Raw genomic sequence first — 21,338 nt, forward strand, 5'->3', positions numbered from 1 at the left:
TTTTGGCCATAACTTTAACTACAAGTATCAGAATCGCATATATAACCCCAATTCGAAAAGTTCTTTTCGGCTTGCACGTCGTGGCCACCCAGCAATGCTCGTTCCGTATTTTTTTGAGGTCAAAATCTACTATTTTCCCTTCCGAATTTCCATTTTTAATTATTTTTTTCCTTTTATGGTAATATTTTATTTCTCTTTTAAGGAGTATTTTGAACCCGATTTGAGCTCAATTTTTGACAGATTATTTCTTTTATTACGTATTTAACTTTAGCATGATTATTGAAATTTTACTATTTTTGATAAAATTCTGATAATGACGATTTCCAGCTATATAGCCCGACTTGTGGGCTAATTTTGAAAATTTTTTTATTTGATAATTTTAAATTGAACATCAGAGGTCATGTTTCTTTGTATTTTTAGATAATTTTCTTGTGTTATAATCTATAAATTATCTGTTGAGACTAACCTGTAGAATAATCACTATATAATCCAGCATCACATTTTTATTACTATTAGATCATGTATTATTTTGTTTGTAAGATATATTTACAAGTTGACGAGTAATATCACCTCATCATGGTAAAATGAGAATGTACTTTATAGAATTTTCCATAAAAGATAAAATTTGCATCCGCCATCGGCAACATTAATTAATAATGTTATCTAGACATATAATAATCATAATACAATTTAATTTATACAAATAGAATGGATGGGACTCGTCACAATGTGCATGCAGAACCACGAATTAAGATATTATGTTCCGGATCCATATATATCTATAGAAAACGCTAGTTGTACCAATAAAAGTGACTGATTAATTTTTATTTTTTTTTTATTCTACTTAATGGTTAAGGAATTGAATATTAGTAAATTGATTTTTTTTTATTTTTTAAAAATATTTAAAGATATATAAAAATTTAAAAATGATTAAAGAAAAAGAAGAAAAAAAATACATTTGCATTTATCGAAATATTCTATTAAAGTCTAGAAGAAGTTCTATTAATTAATTAAAAGTATCGGTATCCTTATTATATAATTACATATTCATGCATGGAAAGTAATATTTAAGATAGAAATTTCACAAGCATACCTTGTACCACTCATATATATATATATATATATATATAAATCTAACTATATATAATAAGATTATTAATTTTGACCTGATCAAGCACGTAATTAATTAATTATATAAATGACGATCGACTAGATCATACATATAATTTAATTATAATATTATGGACCATATACACCAAGACGATAAAATATTAAAAATCATCATGTTTTGAATTTTGATAATCAAATGATCTTAGTAATAACTATAGACAATAAATGAATTAATTAGGATCAGGACAGACTTTAATATTACTAATTAAGCAACAATTTAATTAACAGTACTACATGATCACTCACATATAATATTATGGGAGCTTTTTTATCATATGTGTTAACATCGTGTTTCGTATACTTTTGGGCCAGACTTCTCGAGAGCTCGGGCCTTCTTTTACCTGTACACACAAAATTACTACTCCCAATTCCAGTAGCCTGGGGGGTCGCCGAATGGAGCCTCTGATGCTTAAGTTAGTCTTGTCTAAAGGAAAACTCTTGGGAGATGGAGAGTTCTTTTTTTAGCTTACCTTTCTATGGTGCTCGAGAGGATACGTATAACTGTCTCAAGGGTTAAGAGCTTCATGCCCTGCCTCCTCGAGCGGCCCCTGTCAAAGCCCAATTAATGCTACTTGGCCTAAGGCAGGCATCAGATCGTGTTGTCTCATAGAGGTGGCGTGCTGCTTCTTCCCTGACAAAAGTGGTGTTGAGTGTCTGGATCACAATCCACCCGGCTCGTCGGCTTGACCCGCGTCATCTTGGGTTGGGGTACCCGCTGTTATATAGCCTGGAACTAGACAGGCTTAGGTCTAGCCTTGGGCCGGGTGCCATGCTTGCCTGGTTTGAGCCGAACTTCTAGGGGGAATTTTCCCCCTAACAATAGGATTTCTGGTCTTGCTATATTTTCTATTCTAACCATTTTTTTAACTTGAAAACAACAAATTAAAACGATAAAAAAATTAGCTAAGAGTCTGGCCTGATGGCATATGACTAAATTTTCTAAATAAAAAATTTGAATTCAAAATCTCCTACCCTTTTATAAAAAAATAAAAAATAAAAAAGAAAGGATAAAAAAGTAAGGTTGATATGTAAGTAAGGTTAACGAGAATGTTGTTATCGAGTCGGAATATATACCGCTGATGGATCAATGCATCAGTCGACCTCATCATCAGTACCAATAAGTTTGTAGATAAGGAATCAGTTTACAAATAATGTTCACTACTCGAACAAGTCCGAGATGATCAGGAATATTGATGATCAGTGATCGCTCCCACACGTATCCACAATTACGATCATGTCAATTAATTATATATTAATTAATTGACATATAAATTAATATATTGCCCCTAAAAGTTTAAAAAAATCTGCAAGGTAAACATATAAATTCGCTAATTTCTTAAAGAAATTAAAAAAACTAAAATATAAGAAGTTTTATAAATCTAAAAAAAATTAAAAATTAAATGTATAAAAAAACGGTACTACTAAAATGGAATTTATAAATCTCTCCTATATATAATAATTTTAAATGTGGTTTGTAGTAAGAGTTATTATAAAAAGCATTCGATCTTTCTCACAATTAAAAAGCCATGATATTGCACTTGCACTCATGAATTAAGTTTAAAAACAAAAATAAAAACAAAAATTAAGAGAACCCGATCATTCAGTGGGTGTGTGTGTATATATATATATATGTGGTGAAATATAATCAACTTGAATTCGAGACAACTATATGAAATCTTCATAAATGACTGAATTTATTATCTCGTGTTTGCTTTTCGTAAAAAAGTATCAATTGAAGTGAAGGGTTTTTCAAACAAGAAGTAGTTGAAATATCAACTATTCAATCGAATGATATTGATCAGCATGTTTCTCATCCTCATTTCTTCTCGAAAAACAAGTGAGCTATTTATTTGCAAAATTGTGCTCAATTTCATATGTGGCAATTCTACCAAGATCTCTTTTTTAGTTAGGAGAAAAATCCGCACCAATCTGATTTTTTTAGAATATATATATATATTGAGATGGGAATTTTAACCTATCAGGTGCATGGGTTCTAGCTATATATGGCTATATATGAAACAAGATAAATGTGATTAATTTTCCATGTCTAATATTGGGAGAACCTTTAGCTTTTCCAGCAAACCATATCTCCAAATAATTACGTACCTTTTCGAAGCAATTAGATTAATATGTAAATTATATATAGGCGACCTTTAGCTCTTGCATATATCTAACCATGCCGCATGCATGCAAGATCATCTCCAAATGAAATTACAATTTCAAGTGATTAGAATGTGTCCCATATATATATACATGCATCGATCGAACTTTCTTCTTCCAGCTTAGAAAACGAAATCTCATCTTAGATTTGGTCACTCCTTTAGATTCCAAAATATATGTCTAGTGCTTAATTCTTTCCCAAGATCTAATTACGTGCAATCTAAAATTATTTTCCTTTTTTTCTTTGTCAAGACAATAGGATATAACTCAATGCTTCTGCTTCGATGATCTCCATCATGCAGCTTTTGTAAAAGGGGATTCCTAAACCTTGATAATGACAAAATATGTCGACCCATATGCCCGGAATATCATACATGTCATTAAGACATACGAACCATTCGCGTAAACAATTTTCAGGTCCTATAAATATGTAGGAAGGAGGCTGCATTGACATAGGTACTGGAGATCAAAGCTGCAAGAAGTCAATATTCCTGGGGAAGTAGACTAGGTGTGGTATTGGTCTGGCTCTTCTCATCTTTTACCTTCACTTCCAATCCTCTGAGATGAGCCGAACCAATATCACTCTGGTATGCTTCTTTGCACTGCTGCAAAGCTTATTCTTCTTTTAAATGTGGAATTCAAGCTTCCAGTCGGAAATCATCTTCGGCATGACCAACATAGAACCTTTAGAGTCCAAAGTCCTGAAAATTTCTTCTTGATCTCCATATTAATTTACCAATGCATGTTTGGTTTTAGAAAGTAGCATGATTGTAAGAATAGCGTTTAATTTGTAAGAATAGCGTTTCGGGATGATGTTTGTCTATTGCAACCACTTCAATATCAGATCAAAATCGGTAAGCTCATATTTGCGCTCACAGGTAATGTGCTTCAAGCTTTAAGACGTTAATCCAAGGGATCTTTGGCTTTTGGAAAAATAGTCAACATTTCCTCTGTATGAGAGACCCAACAAACTGTGTCCTCAAAAACCTTTTCCTTTCTTCAAGAAGCAAAAAGCAGAAAACAAAGTAATCCCAGTTCATTGTTTGTATTGTAATCAACTGATAAGTACTGGATAGAGAGTTGATTAATTCAGATAATGCGTATGGGAGTAATTATTGGTTGACACCCACCAATAACAAAAGAGAAGGGATACACTTATGTAGCTTAGCCTTATTTTCATTAGGACTCGATCTTTTCTTTCTTTATTCTTTTCTCGAAAGAAGATGATACTCCTAATTTTATTGATAACAGTACTCACTTATGGTGGAGATGATACTCCTAATTTTATTGATAACAGTCACTTATGGTGGAGGAATGCCATGGTTATAAAATTAGAACACCATGGTGATCAAACCCAGAGTCCAAACAGCCTGCATAATCCGCTATAAAACTGTATATATAGACTATTAAAGAACACAAAACCATTTACATCGTACAACTGGTAAGCCTAATCTGTCTAATCTCATTATCCTTTCTAAGAAGGTTCTAATATGTGCAATAGTGTTAGTACTGCCACTGCCATATAAATCTGAGAATGCCGCCAGGTCTACCTTCTGCATCCCTTACTCCACCACCACAGGTATTTGGGTTGCCCAAGCAGCTTCCCTCTATGTTCAATATCACATACCCCTACCTTCGTTTTCTCCACTTTAAGCACAGTACCCTCGGTGCCTTTACAGGGAGGCTAGGTATCCCCAGCTGCTGTAACACATACTGATCACCTTCTAAGTTTAACATATGGCATTCTGTTCGATTTCTCTGCAATCAGCACTTAATTATGACTCTCATATACACAACGATAACTATCTAGTTCCAGGTATAAATTTCAAGCCATTTAGACCACAGGTTACGGTAAGCTTTGATGTTTTCCCCAAACCATCCTCTGTAGATTAAACTTCTCATTTTCTCCAGCATTTTCTGAAACGATTAGTATTAGCTTACACATCAGAAGAATGGTATATGTCCTTTAAAAGCCTTAAGAGAAGTTCCTACCAGTCAGCTCTTCACATATTTGTGCTTACAGACTTCTTTAGTTAGCTATCGTCTTTGAATTTAAATAGAATGCAAGGACAATCGATTCTTTGTTGCTAAGGCAGTACAGTTAAGTCAGTCAGTTGTAAAGAACCTCAGTGAAACAAGAAAAAAATCACGTGTAGCAGCAGTCTTCTGGGTCAATGCAAGGACTTAGCATCCAGGAGAAGAATATTAGGCTGCAGCCATTTTCTTGTCAGCAAGAGCTCCGCGCGCGTTCTCAAAGATATCTCACTAGCCTAATAAGAATGAATAGCAGAATAGTGATTAGTAAGAAGCGAAGAAATTCTAAACTATATGTGCTTCACACTTTTAGCATACATGGACAAATTGGTGGCAATCGAAACAACAAAAGACTATATGACTGGGGCAATCACTCACATGGTCCGCACATTAGCTTTTAATTTACAAAGCAAATTTGAAGTTTGACTTCACAACGGCACCATGAATTTGCAAGCCAACCCTCAAATCATCGAACCCGATACATGCTTTCAACAAACAAGCTGAATATGTACAATTATCCGGCCCAAATCCGTGGCTAGCCATGGTTGTGTAAACAAGAAGAGCATCACAATGGAAATGGTTGTATAGGGAGCTTCGAATCATGACATTCACGAAAACAAAGTTCTTGTCAAGAATTTTATCAAATACTAGGTATGCAAGGCCGGGTTACCTGCGAGCTGCACAAGTTCTTATGAGTTGGATGCCAAGGGAGGGTTGGAGTGGAGATGCTGTAAGTTGTAATGTATTAATTTAAATAGTTTATGGTTTTTTTCTCTTAAATTGATTTTTAGCCGATTATGTAATAATCCCAAGATTGATTGTGGGATCCGTGAAGCTAAATGTGGTGACAATAATAATCAAATTAAACTTAAAGAGATTGGGGAATTGGTTAAAAAGACTGAAATTTAGTAACCACGACATTGTTTTTAAATAGTATCAACGGAGTTGCTTTCACCCCCACCCCCCCTCGCCAACTACTGCATATACAAAAGCAAAAAAAATTAATATAATAGTTTTCACTTTTCATATTTCGAGATATTTTATATTCCAGTGCTTAAAATACATGGAAGATATCAATGAAATATTACAGCTTTATGTTAGCAACTCAAAAGCAGGAAAAAAAAAAAACATTCTTACAAAAAACAGCAAGAGAATATTGACCTCAACCACTTTAGGTTGAACTTTCCAAATAGGTTTGTTTACTCATGTCGCAAATGCATGATAGCTAGTTCTAATCAAGTCTATGCTAGTTTCCCAGAGTTCTCATGTCAGAACAGCACAATGTCAGGTCAGCTCGTAGTTACTGGCTCATCATGAATCATCCTGGAACAAAGCCTTGGAAACAGAACCCCCAGATTGACTTCCAGAATCCTGGTGGTCTTCATCGTCAAAGCTGTTTCCTCGTGGGCATGAACGTTTATTCCCTGTCATAGGTGTCTCAAATACCATGTCATTGCTTACCCTTCGGCGCTCCTTCCTTTTTGACAGCTTTCGAAGAGGGTATGACTTCTGTTTTGTCAACTTCGGCTGCTTTGGGGCCCAAACTCTCTGCAAATCAGGCATCCAACTTGTGAAAGATGCAAATCTCCGAGCCCTCTCCCTCCTCTCCTGAGCTTTCATCAATCTGCAAGCATGCTCCGTCTGTTTAATGATCCCTTGAGGGCTTCCATCGTCGTTCTCCGGCAGTTGAAGGGACTCGGCTTCTACTGACACCGGTTCATTGTTTCTTTTATTTTCACCAAATTCATCTCTCTCTAATTTCTCCCTCCAGGATTGATTGCTGTCCTCACTGTTGAGTAAAGTATTGGGGGATTCATCCTCATCGACAAACAGCAACAGATCCATTTTTGTGTAGATTTTATGAACAATATCTCCCAGGGTGTGACAATACCTGAAATTTTGTTATTCAAATGTTACTTTATCTCTCTTCATATTCTGTTATCTCAGTGATAATTAAATGTTTGTGTTTGTACATTGTAGAACGAAAGCAAGATGCTAAAAGTTAGTCATTTTTAGAAAACTATACAATTAGGCAAGTATCTGAGATCCACCATGTCCAAGGATCATATTAATAATCTAAACATGTCCTTATTAATGTTAATATACACAAATTCTTACCTATAAAAAAAATGGTAATATACATACATGGCCTATCTCTTGCAAAGAGCATCCTGTACAAAGTGAGGAAGCTGGACTCACTATTGGAATTTTGAAACCATTTTGTCCTTTTTTCAGTATTTTGTAAAAGGTCAGATGGCATAAGAATATATCTCTTGAACGAATAATAATATTCCAGAGAAAGATGGAAGAGCCAGCACCAGAAATATGTATTTGGCATAGCTCCACATAATAAACACGTGTAACATGTTCTGGGCTCCTCAAAGAACCTTTTATAATACAATATAGCATAGAATGTCAACATAATTGTTTGAAAACAAGTTTATTTATCAATTGTATGTACCTGCTTCTTATAATCTTTCCAACATAATTGTCAAGGCTCCAATCACCAAAAAAGCCTCCCTCCAGATGGCACTGAATGCTCTCTAAAAGCAAGCAAATTTGTTTCACAAACTTTTGCTTCATGGGCTCCCCAATACTCGCTCCAAGCTCTGATTGCAGTATCTCCATCCGAAATAATATCTGCATTTCATATCTTGTGCTTATTAAGGAAAACAAAAGTTCTGCAAAAAGGAGTCCAATTGATAGATCAAGAAAATAAACAAGCGCATGGAGGTGCAAGATTAGCGAATATGAAAAAGGATACTCTCGAACTACATCTTTTGAAGCAAATCCAGTACATCCTGGATCAGACGCCTGAAAGGATGGAATGTTATCTTTGTGCTTTGCAGCCAACTCCTTGGGTTCCCTGAGTAACACTTTTGTCAGTTCAAGAACTATGCTACCACAAGCATCATCAGATTTTACCTCAAGATTTTGACTCTCAGAGGGAGATTTCATTCCACGTTTTTGATATAACCAATATATGGATGAGTTCACAAGCCGCTCAGCCAAAGCCCCCAAGTCTACTCCTTCAGACTCAAGTCCTTGTTGGATCTTACTGGAAAGATTACTGAAGAAGGCTTCACAAGTTTCTAACCGAAAGTCAAGAGTGGCTTCATCCTGTATCTTGGAAGCCTCGGTCAAAAATTTTTCTCCAGCTGAGGCAGATGAAGAGACTGGCTGCTCAATTTCTTGGTGCAATTTAGTCAATCTATCATCATTTTCCTTTTGAATCTCCTGTTGGGACATGTGCTTTGGTTGTAGAGTTAGACTAGAACAACGAGGTTTCTTAATCTGCTTCATCCAACATTTTAGAAATTTCAACTTCTTTGAGTTATTACATTCCCTCGCAAAGTAAACTTCTCCCAAGTCTAGCTCAAGTAGTTCAACTGCTTTCTTGCAGAAGGCACTCCACGTGAGGTCTTGAAGCATGCGTAACTTCTTCTTTTTCTTTTTCCCATCTCCAAGTGTTGTCGTCTTATTTGGTAAAGGCCCATCCTGAGAATTTATACTTTTGCCTACGTAGGATTTGTGGATCTCACTGTTCATCTTGGTAATAAATCGAGCCACTTCTGCTCCACCAAAATCGTGTACCATGTTTGGAGGATAAACTCCATCTTCTATAATAGACAGGAGAGCTGAAGAAAATGTGAAAGGCTTGAGAACTCCCAGATGAGAATCACCATTTCCATTTGAAAGAGACACTACTGCCCAGCAGTCTTCTCTATAAAGAAAACTCAAGAGAATCTGCCAAATGGGTATGGATTTTCTCTGCACATACTCACCCAATTCCATTGCCAGCATGTCAAGAACCCTATCTGCAAAAAATCCACCAGAACATTCTTTCAGGTTTCTCTTAGAGTGCCCCAAAGATTCATGCACGAGAATCGGATCAGATAAATGGCCCACAAAATTTGCACACTCTTTGTGCCTTTGTACAGCCTTAATATGGAGTTTTACTATCCCATCACCAAAAAGTCCAAAAAACAGGTTCTTCCGTTCACAACCTTGCGGTTGTGATTCTGGAGCAAACAGAAAATCATTACATTTATTTCTAGCCAGCATCTTCAAATGGACCATTTCAAGATCACTGCACTTGCATTCCAATGGCTTCGTACTTGCATCTAATATCTCAAGAACCAGCTGAGCTTGAAGTTTCCTACGACAATCATTATAATTGAAAAACTTGGAAGAAATGGCAATCTTTGGATAAATCAACCCAAAGGGAACGAGAGCAGAACCGAGAATGATCGAATCCGTCGTGCAAAATCCCCAACCTAAACTCCTAATTGCACTTAAAAACCCCGACTTCAATTGAAAATCATCAAATTGAACCTTGCAATCACCATCTTCCAATTCATATCGAACATCAATCCAACTAAACTGAATACCCCTCTTAACAAACGCACTGTTCACATTGTCAAAAATCCCACGAAATTTTTCACAAAACACATCCACATTTTGCAAACACTCATCATCAATTTCCACGTTCAAGAACTCAGAGAGACCCTTCTTAGATCTACAAGCCGGCGAAAGCAAAATAACCAAATTCGACCCAACAACAACAGAATCATTTTGACTGCAATGAAAAAGTGTACCCGTAATCGAGTCATCTACCACCGGGTCCCACGCGTAGTCGTGCACGAGTTGGCGCATGGACGCGGCGAGGCACGAGGCCCGCGACGGCGACGTGGGCGAAGAATCGAACGCCTGTTGGTTGTGAAATGACTGGAGGGTCTCGGAAAGAGAAATGAGAGTAAAGGATGAGTGATTGAAGGATAGAGAAAGGGAGGAGCTGGGAAGGAAAGGGTGTAGTTTGGAAGAGGAGAGGAGGGGGGAGAGAGAGGAGAAGAAGGTTTTGAAGGAGAAAAGGGAGGAAGAGAGAGGGGGAAAAGAGAGGAGGGTTTTGGTGGAGCTGAGGAGGGAGTCGAGAAATGGGGTTGGGTTAGAGATGTGAAGAAGTGGGTTTAGGTCAATAAGGAGGAGTATACGCTGGGTTTGGGAGTAGTCTGTGATTGGATCTTTAGGTTGTGGTGCCATTTAAGAAACAGAGAGACACGGACAGACAAATCTATGAAGGAATTGGGTAAAGCGTGGCGGAGAAAACAGGCGAGAGACAGAGTGCTAACATGCGCCGAGGGCCAAGGGAGTGAGTTGGGGACTGGGGAGCATTAGCAAGGAACAAGAACGAGGAAAGAAAAGACGGGAAGGATAGAGGAGGCAGGCAAAACGGTGACGTTTGCTTTTGTGAGATCACTGAGATGGCAATTGAACGATCTTTGGGCGGGAAAGCAAAATTGGCGGCTGTGAATATGTTTTTTGTCTTTGGATAATTGTATTTTTTTTTTTTTTTTTTGGGTAATGGACCACTTGCTTCACTCCTCACCCCAGGCCCAGCCCATCTCCCTACAGTCCAAGGCCCAACTCCAAAACCTAACAAAACAAAACTGAAAATCGCCACAAGTTTGTTTGTGTGCTCCAAAGTCTCCCTTCAAAGTCCGAAGCTTTCCAGTTCAGATTCCACACTCTCCCTAGAACTAGAAGTTCACTTCCCCCGTCCCAAATAATAGAAAACTCTATACACCATATGAAAAATTTTATACATTATATTATCATCATATTTGCATTATATTAAATAAGATGTGGCACATTTATTACCATTGATTGATTATTTATTGTATACTTCTTTATAATCAAATTATGATAAATGTGTCACATCATTTATAGTACGATATAAGTGGAATGGTGATGTGGTGTATAACATTACTTATTAGTTCCTTCTACCTCAAATTCTCATAAAAGGTAATTAACTGATGGAGTAATACTAAATGCAAATAATTTGGAATATACAATTTGATAAATAATTTAGTTACCAAAAGATTTCATAAAAGTAAACTTACAAACTAACGTAACTTGATATGGTATAACAAATTTTAAAACTATTTTTATACTTTTATTGTAAAGCAGAACTAACAAATTAACTTAACTTTATGTGATACGTTAGTTCTGTTTTACAATAAAAGTATAAAAATAGTTTTAAAATCTGTTAAGTCAATTTGTTAGTTTATTTTTATAAAATCTCTGTAGTTGTATCACTTATCATTCTACCGTGAGTAATGTTAATGTATAAATTTGCACAACGGGCTAGAACAGAAGAATGAATTATTCTCAACCCATAATGGTGATTCGAACTTCAATATGGTGCTCTTTGTGTCCATCCATGAAATAAATAGCAAATAGAAATAAATAAAAAGAAACATAAATATTTACGTAGTTCAGCATAGAACTTACGTCCATGGATTGTTTTGGGGACAAAATCCACTATGATTAGTGATTTTATAATCTCTCATAACCTCTCATATCACTCAATACAAGGGAGAAATTTAGTCTAGGTGTAGAGAAGTCATCCAAAGCCTCTGAAGAGTCTGTCCTTTATTTGTAAAAATCTCCTCATTTTATAGAAATTTGTTTTCTTCCTTAGAATGATATAGTCCAAGTTACCTTGTAAAGACTTTTCCTTTTAGGAGTCTAATCCAATTTCTTTTTGTTCATCTCTTTATTGCCTTATCTCTTGGCTTTATATCTTCCCTTATTATTAGTAATAGGTTTTCAAAAAGCTGGACCCAATCAATTTAGTTCCTAACAAGTAGCATTCATAGAATTTTAGTCATTAGACAATGTAAGGGTGGTGAATGCTTAGATGGTCAAATTTTAAATGTTTCTTTAAAAATAATGGTAGCATTTGAAGAACCAGAAAAAATATATGAAGGATGATAATAAAAATATGATCGTGATTGCATTTTTCTTATGATCTCAAGGCGCAAGCCGAAAGAGATTATCCCATGCATCTTAGTAAATAAAATAAAAACATTCGTTTTTATAAAACCACACACATATATTACATATAGCACTTGCATCGTCCTTCTCTTCAAAGATCAAAGTGTCTAATATATAGCATCTCATTGCATCGTGAACAAGAGTGGTGCAGGATTGATATTAGGCTGCAAGCAAGGGTTGTTAATAAATAATAGCTGTTCTTAGAAAAGTATGAAGTAATTACATCAAAATGGTGACAAATGCAGTTCATGGAAGTGGAGCTCCTTTTGAGTTAAAGGAAGCGTGGCATTTGAATATGGGTAGAGATACATATATAGAACGTTGGCTCGCTGCCTGATCTTCTGGTTGATCTCTAGCCCCCATTGATATTGCAATATGTTTTATGATTCATTTTGCTTCCAACATATACTCACTCTTCACCTTATTGCTACCAAGCCCGAGACAAATGGATGCATAAGAAATTACCGGTAGATTCCGTTCGATTCTGTTGACTGATTATGAGACCAGTATTCCGAGACAAGCTGCCCAAAAAGTGAACCTTCTATCTTCATTAGTTTCGTTGGCTCATCAAACTCCACTAGTTTCCCTGAAATAGAATGGAAGTGGAACGATTTCTTTCAAAATTCTTGAACACTCGATAATTCACTGCAAAGGTAACGATTAATTGCTTACCACATCTCTATCAACTTTTTTCATATTTATATGATGCCGTTTGTCTAGTTACAAGGACATTAGTATCGCCTCCTCCTATACACCAGCTCTTAGACCCGAGAATTGGAGACATACTAATCTTTTACCACAATGGTCATACAAACTGAAACGATAGTCCTATGTGGCAGTGCATGTCAGCTAATAAACTGAAATGGGTGCTATGTTAGCTTTTAAAAACTAAATAAAGATAATAATTTAAAACAAAATTGGATATTTGGCCTGGTGGCAGACCACCTCTTTTGGGGTGAGGGCTAACCACCCTAGGGTGGAGATCCACACCCAGTGACCACAGGTCCACAAGCCACCCATTTGCAGGGTATTGGATCTGGCCAACTGACCAGGGTGGGTCACAAGCCACCCAGGACAACTCAATCCACCCCTTGGGATGGCTAGCCCTTAACCAGAGGAGATGGTAGGCCATCCAAGAGTCTGGTTAGGTGGCTGACCACCCCAAAAGAGTCCGTGTTTTTTCTTATTGTTTAGTTTTGCGTGGCATGGCAGTGCCACATAGGACTGCCACGCCAATTTGTTAGGCCCTTTTAAGTTAAATATAGGATTTACCATTAGAAACATAGTTGGCATACACTAATCACTATCGAAAGGACAACACCCCCATCCCCCACCCCTAAAAAAAAAATTAATGGTCAGTCCAAGTGTCTTATACGATGATGCTGCCTAGGAAATATTCTATGGATGAGGGTTGGGGTAATTAATGTAACTCACCATCCCTGATGGCAAGAACCATTCCGCAATCCATCACTGTTGGTATCCTGTGGGCCACCGTAATCACTGTACAATCAGCAAATTCAGTCCGAATTGTCTTCTGCAGAATCATGTCTGTTGCATTATCAATTGATGCAGTTGCCTCATCAAGCACTAATATCCGACTTCTCCTTAAAAGTGCACGCCCCAAGCAAAACAATTGCCGCTGTCCCTGGCTCCAATTCGATCCATCTTCAACAACTGAAAAACAGGTTATTAGTACCTTTTTTTTTCAAAACAAGTTAGTTGTCATTGGTGAACACAACCAAAAGTAAATGCGGAGTGAACCAAAATGTCAGAGCCTTACCAACAGAGTCTAAGCCCTTTTTTTTCTCCTTCACAACCTCTTGAAGCTGACATTTCTCCAGAACCTTCAAATGAAAATTACCCCTTGTTCAATATTCCCAACCCATGAGATAAACAGGCAAAACAAGAATGAGGCAGACCTAATTATTACTGCTGGCACCGAAACAACCAAAGGTGTAAGAGACATGAAGAAGTACCTCCCATATTTCCTTCTCAGAATGTTGAGACAAGGGATCCAAATTATATCTCACAGTACCATTGAAAAGAGTAGGATCTTGAGGTATGATTCCAAAACGTGACCGCAGATCATGAAGTCCAATCATAGAAATGTCAATGCCATCTACTATAATCTTCCCTCCTGCTGGCTCCACTAGACGAAATAGAGCACCTATGAGAGTAGTCTTTCCACTGCCAGTTCTGCCAACAATACCTATTTTCTGCCCTCCTTCAAACGTGCAACTGATTCCACGAAGAACAAGAGGTGTATCGGGCCTATATCTTATCTGTTTTAAGGTCAATATTCTCAATTATTCAGGCTCTTGGCATGATAACCTTCTGTAATTCTAACATTAAAAACAAATATATATTTACCTGCAAATCAAGTATCTCCACTTTACCCAAAGAAGGCCAATTAGTTGGAGGACGGCTTCCTTCTATTACTTCAGGGGCCTCACTGGGTATATGCATGTATTGGTTTAGCCTTTCTACAGAAATGATGTAATTTGCAAGAGTGCACTGGTGTTGTATTGAGAAGACAAGGGACGTGTTTAATGAAAGGCCATAAGAAATTGCCATTCCAATAAACCCTGCAATAGGAGTAGTTGTTATACTAATAAAAATCTTCGTATTAAAATAATCTGATACAAACATTTTGTGGCTGAAAATGACTCAAAAGTGAATTTCTAAATTGAAGCATCCATACAGGAACTTGAATTAGTAGGAAGATTGCTTGCTCAGAAAAAAATGAAAAAAAGAACACACTAGAAGAAAGCAATAAATAATGACTACTCTTCAAGGAAAACTGCTACTTACCAGAGCTAAACGTTCCAGGAGGAAGCAAAACCATGCAAAGTGCAGCAGATGCAAGAACAATTGCACTGATTGTTTCTAATCTTTGGATCAGCCACTCATTTGCAGCAAAACTATGGAAGAAAGGACTAGCATTTGTGTCTATTAGGTCAAGATTTTTTGCAAAAAACCGGTCTTCTTCCTCAAAAGCTCTTATAGTCAGGGCTCCTGCTACAGACTCCGCTAGATGATTTGCTACCAAGGACTTGGTTGTGCCATTGATACGCATCAGCTCTTTTGCAGAGGAAAAATAATATCTCTGTAGATAAAGAATGACATGACTGTTATACTAAGTATTCATATATAAGAGAATTAAGATAAGATTTCCCCAAGAAAAGAAGGATGGTCCTGTTTTGAGAGCAAGGCATGCAGGCTGTGAATTGTTCCAATCAGAAGAAAATTATCCCCTATTTTCAAGTTTTTCTGCAACAGAGCAATAACATCCATTGCACAGAAAAGAGATCGGCAAAATAAACAGGGTAGAAGAAATGAAAGGATTAGTCAGTAACATAAAAATGCTTTAAAAAATACAAAAATCAAAAGATTAACTCGGATTATGTTTAGACTCGAAACACTGATAGTTCTATATTTCCTCCAGCCCCAAAATCTTTTACCTACCACACACAAAAATGCAACCATTTGCCCCCAAAAAAATTCAATTTACATGGTGCCATCCTGACTTTGGCAGATTACATTGCTATATTGATTTCAACTTTCAAGTGCTCACAATAAAATCATCTAAAACATTCACGCTTTAAGAGTGTGGTGATCTAGTCTTCACTCCATGTATTCATCATCTATTACCTATATAAATTTCAATGTTCCTTCGTTTTTATTGAGCCACCCCATCATAGCATGGGTACACGACTAGTTTTATTAATAGCATCACGTATCACAAGTTGAGGTTTAAAGATTCCTTAGAATGTGAGTAAGAAAGATATTGCATGAAGGAAAACTTAGACCATTGAGCCATTACAAATATATGACAAGTATGGTGTTACCTGCAAGCGAATTGCCAGAAACACCATTGGTATGGAGACAAAAAGGACTTGCCATGTAACAACAGCCAGTACTCCAAGATTAGCGTAAGCATTAGTGGTTGCCCCAACAGCAAATATAAAGCTGAAAGGGACATCAAGATCAACAATACTCAGATCAGATGAGACCTGTACAATAACAAAAAGATACAACACCTTGTTACTTTCACAAATATTAATCAATCTATGAACACATTTTCTGCTTGAGATGTATACCCGACTAAGTATCCTTCCCAGAGGCGTGGAGTCATAAAAAGACATGGGTGCACGAAAAAGGGAGTTCAGAAGCTTTGAAAATAAAGATTTTGATGATTGAAGACCCAAAACAACTGTGAAAATCGATCGGCATAGCAAAATTAGTGTTGCGGAAAATCCAATCAGCAAGTAAACCATGATCAACTGCAATGTGCTGACATTGGGATTTTCCACATTAGCAGCCATCCAAGAGTTCTGTGATATCTGACTAATCACGAATAGAAGGTGACTCAGACTGGCCACGGAGAAGTACAAGAACCCCTTGTTCTGATTGAGATATTGAACATAAGGTTTAAATCCTGCGTCTCCTATTTCTCTTTCTTCTTGCTTAATCAATTGATCACCTTTAGATCCTTTATTTTCCTTCTCTATGTAAGTCTTCCTGATATCTCTGGCAATTGTTCCTCGTCCCTGGGCAGCGGGAACATCCGCAAGCCTATCAGAACCAGCAGTCTCTTTGTGTGCATTGACAAGCTCCTGAAATTCTTGGCTTGAGGCCAACAAATGATGATAAGGAGCTGCTTGTAGGACTTCCCCATCTGACATCAACTGTCAACAGTATCAACTTACTTAGTTTGATGTATTGAGGGGTTTTGACAAGAAATAATATCAATAAACAAAAAATTGCATAAATAGAAAAGTGAAATTCAATAAATTATCCATGTTTAGTGACTAGTTTTTCTGATTGGTGGAAACTTAATGACATGATTTAGAAAGGTCAGGGATTCATCCAATTCGAATGTATGTGCAGAGTGAACAGAAAGTTCATAGTAACATATCTTGCTTTTTGGGCAATAAGAGTCATCCAGATGGTTCTATATAAGGGGTGATCCATTGTATGTAGACCTAGTGACAGTTGCATTCCAACTGCACCATGCATAACTGTAGGTCTATGAATGTCACCCAGTTATAATGCATCAGTTTGGATATTTAGTCGGCCCGCATCCAATTAATAAGTTTGAACATTACAAATATCACAAAGAATTCAAAGGAAATAAATGACAAATGTCGACGATGGCAACTTAAGTTGAAAGTATACTCACCAAAACAGAATGAAACGCAGGCAGGAAATCAACTTGATGGGTTACAAGTAAAACTGTCTTCCTTGAGAGTGCTTCCATAACATATTCCTGCCAAGATGTAAGTTACTTTCCACTAAAGTTAGTTATTGACTTAAGAAGACATAGCATGGTGATAGAAAATGTGATTACATTGAATAAGCTTGAAGCAGTCTCGGCATCAACAGCACTGAATGGATCATCCAAAAGATATATATCAGCATTCTGATAAAGGGCGCGAGCAAGTTGAATTCGCTGCTTTTGTCCACCACTGAGATTAACTCCTCTCTCCCCTATCTCGGTGAGATCACCATATGGAAGTAACTCAAGGTCCTTTACAAGTGAACACCTTTCAAGCGTTTCTTTGTACCTTTGGCTGTCCATGTCAGACCCAAACAAAATGTTCTCCTGTATCGTTCCTGTCTGGATCCATGCCATTTGGGAAACATAGGCAATCTTCCCATAAACCTGAATCTGTAAATTCAAGAAATGTAACCATATTACTCATGGATGGTACATGTTGACATTTCGCAAGTCATGATAGGACCACATATGTATTTACACTAAGTTGTTAATGGTGATTAACTCTAATAGAAATTGGCAATGCAGGGAAACATAAGATGAGAAAACTTGGCAAGGGAAGAAATATGCTGTAACACTAGAAAGAAAAGCAAAGGGCAGTAGGAACTTACGGTTCCCTGAATATTTGGAACCTCGCCAAGAATTGCTGCTAGAAGGGTTGATTTTCCCGAGCCAACTTCTCCACATATAGCCACCTTTTCTCCAGGTCTGATCTCTAGATTTATGTTTCTTAGTGTGGCCTTTTGTAAATTTTCTTCCCATGAGAAATTGGCTGAATTTATAAGGATGGTATGGTTTACTGTCTCCACGTTGGTCTTTGTCCGAACATTTGCACTCTGCAACTCCGGCGCCTCAAGGAATTTTAAGATGCGTGAAAATGCAACCTTTGCTTGAATGACTACTCCAATAACATCAGGGATGGCTCTAATGGGATCCTGAACAAGGCGTAAAGTTGCTACAAAAGTGAAAACATTATTTGCATGTAGAGGAACTTTGAGGAAATAACATGCGCCGAAGGTTGCAGCAGAGACTAAAACAGGGGATGTCCAAAAAAGAAAGCCATTATATGCTCTTCGCATTTGCACCGCTGATAACCATTTGTACTCTTCCTTCCTCAAATTTTCAATTACTTTCTTGAAATGGTTTTCCCATGCATATAATTTCAAGACCTTCATGTTGACAAGAGCCTCAGTACTAGCCTTCAGTCTCTCATCTTGTGCAACCATAAGCTTACTTTGAAACTGATGCTGCCACTTCGCAAGTGGAGCATTGCAAAGCACAGTGAGGATTATCACCACCAAAGCTGCGATTGTTGCTAGCCCCACTGCACGAAGCAGAATTACTAAAGCAATACAGAGCTGGAGGCTTGTTGTCCAAGTTTGATGGAACCAAAATGGGAACTCGCCAATCCTATAAGCATCCACGGTAACATAGTTCATTATCTCCCCTCCTGAATGCACTAACCTTGCAGAATTTGATAACCTCAGCTGTTTCTTGTAAATGGAAGCTGTGAGCAAAGACCTTACTTTTAGACCAATAAGTCTGCTTCGGAAGTACCACTGCCTTTGTGATATGGATTCTACGCACTTGGAAAGAAAAAGTGTTATGGCCAATACATAACCTTCATATTTGAAACTTGCTTTCCCCTCAGCAACCAAAATGAATGCATTCAAAAGTAGAGGACCCATGGACAGAGTGACTATCTTAAGCAAAGCAAACAATCCAGACATTAGTATCTCTTTCCAATGGCAAACGATAATTATCTTGAGGACTGATGGTTGAGAAGACGGCTCCTTTTGCTTCTGTTTGTTCAGTTGCTCCAAGAACACCAAATAGCAACTTTCTGATCGATCTGCCTTGCGCAAGTTGGGAATATCTTCATCCTCAAGTGTTTTCTCCCTGCCCCTTTTCATTAATGGATTCAACCACCAGAATGAAATTCTACTGAATAATCCGGCTTTGGCAAATGGAGTAACGGAGCCAACAGAGTCGCTTTTACTAGTACCATCAGCTTCACCATTTAAAGGCATATACAAGGTACTTTCATTGATGCTCTCATCACTTGCTTCATATTCATACCCCTTAAAAGTACAGAACAGCAACAATATGGCTCCTGGAAAAGACAGGATATCCAACGCTACCTTAATGGATACTTCTTTGTTTAAAATGGCACCGGACAGAGATAAAGAGCAAACAATTCCAGCAAACAAAAAGGCAAGAATGGACAGTAGCCGCAATGGTCCTCTTGGAAATTTATATCCCCGAAGGCTCACGGTTAAACTCACCAACAGCCATGTGATCCCGTGTACCATTATTAGTATCCACCAACTAAGAGGCAAAGCAGTCTTGGTTTTCCTCAACTTCTCCTCTAAAATCCAAATTCCCAAGCACAAGTACCCAAATCCAAGACAGCCATTGACAATTGAAGAAACTATATGCAAGTTTGGGAAGCCTTCAAATCGAGCTGGAATGCGAACTGTTTTCAATGGCGACTTCTGAAGCATATTCAATAAAAGTATTACCAATAGCAAGACATCCAAACAAATTATGAATATGTGATTAACGCACGACGAGGAATGACTCAAAAACTGAAAATTAGAACTGCAGGGCCTTCCAACACTGTCTGAACAACCAGACTCCCCACAGAATATATCCCATGAATACTCCATAAGCCTTATCTCTTTGCTATTCAAGTTCAGCCTCTGTATATGGAAAATAAGAACATATTATCCACATAATCGATTCATCAAAGCAGCCAACCAACCATACACAAGAAGCACACTACACTAAAGATTTTTGAGAAAAAGGGAAGTCAAAGAAAAAAAATAAAAGAAACAACAACATGCACTATTTGAAACACAATTTAAGACACTTTCAAACGACATCACATACAATTACTTGTGAAAGGCAATGGCAGAGAATGGCGTAGTGAAACACCTGAAAAACAAAATACAGTGATCGTGGGAAAGAAATACCTTGATCGGTCTAAGAACAGGAACTTTTTCTCTCTCTTGGCCAGTTAATCATACATAGCTTTGGTGCAAAGTGTCCTGCAAAACAACCCAATTCAACCTCAAAATAGCAAATTCTAATGATCACAAATTTAACCAAAATCAGCATTCATTAATTAGCGAAGTTCTCTACGAGGGAGACGTGTAGACAATCAATTAAAAAATTAATAAAATCAAACAGGACATCAAAGGATGCCAAACGTGGACATTTAAAAAACTTAAACCATCCATCAATGAATGATTTTAAGATGTCACAGATAAAGAGGAGGCATTCAAAATGCCAATTAAAGAATCTATCTTATGTTTTGTAAATAAGAAAATCAAACTGACCAAGATAGCACGCAAAACAAAGTCACCGGCCCAAAACTTTGTCCCTTCAAACATAACAAAATGAACCAAATACGGATGGAAATTTTTTGTTTTCTGGCATGTATGGACTCAAGACGTTGCAGTCATGTAATTATGGAAATCCGGGTTCGACTTTCATGGAGGATGAGGTCATGAGGTATGGCTCTTCCTGTATGGAATAATGGAAGAAGTTAGAAACTTAGAACGACAGAGAGAGCAGCAGAGAGGGAGAGAGGGAACGAGTTTTTCATTAAGAAAAACACTTTGAATGAAAGACAATATAATAAGAATAATGTGGCTTGGATCGGAGTAGGATGTCGTCATGGCTCACGTCTCTCTTTACATGGATATGTGTCTCTTCTGGTTGTCGTCAGTTCATGAAAATACGTGGATCAGCGTCGCCTCTTTTTTCCTTGGAAGGATGAAGCTCGCACATTTTTAGAACGATTGGCCAATATTTTAGTGTAAGAATTCACACTTCGATTTCTCTAGTGAGCCAG

At 37.3% G+C, this 21,338-nt stretch overlaps 2 protein-coding genes across 2 annotated transcripts; both read right to left on the reverse strand.

Annotated features, from left to right (window-relative positions):
• Positions 1 to 6,365: 6,365 nt before the first annotated feature.
• On the reverse strand, positions 6,366 to 10,911 carry LOC122313821. The gene is made up of 3 exons (XM_043129073.1): positions 8,129 to 10,911; positions 7,826 to 8,017; positions 6,366 to 7,255 (listed from the first exon to the last, which is right to left on the reverse strand). The coding sequence occupies exons 1-3, from the start codon at positions 10,402 to 10,404 to the stop codon at positions 6,676 to 6,678; spliced, it is 3,048 nt and encodes a 1,015-aa protein (XP_042985007.1). The 5' UTR covers positions 10,405 to 10,911; the 3' UTR covers positions 6,366 to 6,675.
• Positions 10,912 to 12,221: 1,310 nt separating this feature from the next.
• Positions 12,222 to 21,108, reverse strand: LOC122313820 (ABC transporter C family member 10-like). The gene is made up of 13 exons (XM_043129072.1): positions 20,821 to 21,108; positions 20,455 to 20,529; positions 18,091 to 20,181; positions 17,552 to 17,872; positions 17,384 to 17,470; positions 16,302 to 16,889; positions 16,050 to 16,214; positions 15,013 to 15,307; positions 14,572 to 14,786; positions 14,178 to 14,483; positions 13,982 to 14,045; positions 13,636 to 13,875; positions 12,222 to 12,787 (listed from the first exon to the last, which is right to left on the reverse strand). Exons 3-13 carry the CDS (start codon positions 20,146 to 20,148, stop codon positions 12,663 to 12,665), a joined length of 4,464 nt encoding a protein of 1,487 aa, XP_042985006.1. The 5' UTR covers positions 20,149 to 20,181; positions 20,455 to 20,529; positions 20,821 to 21,108; the 3' UTR covers positions 12,222 to 12,662.
• Positions 21,109 to 21,338: the final 230 nt, after the last annotated feature.

Source organism: Carya illinoinensis, chromosome 6, assembly GCF_018687715.1.
Source record: "Carya illinoinensis cultivar Pawnee chromosome 6, C.illinoinensisPawnee_v1, whole genome shotgun sequence".
Taxonomy (NCBI): Eukaryota; Viridiplantae; Streptophyta; class Magnoliopsida; order Fagales; family Juglandaceae; genus Carya; species Carya illinoinensis.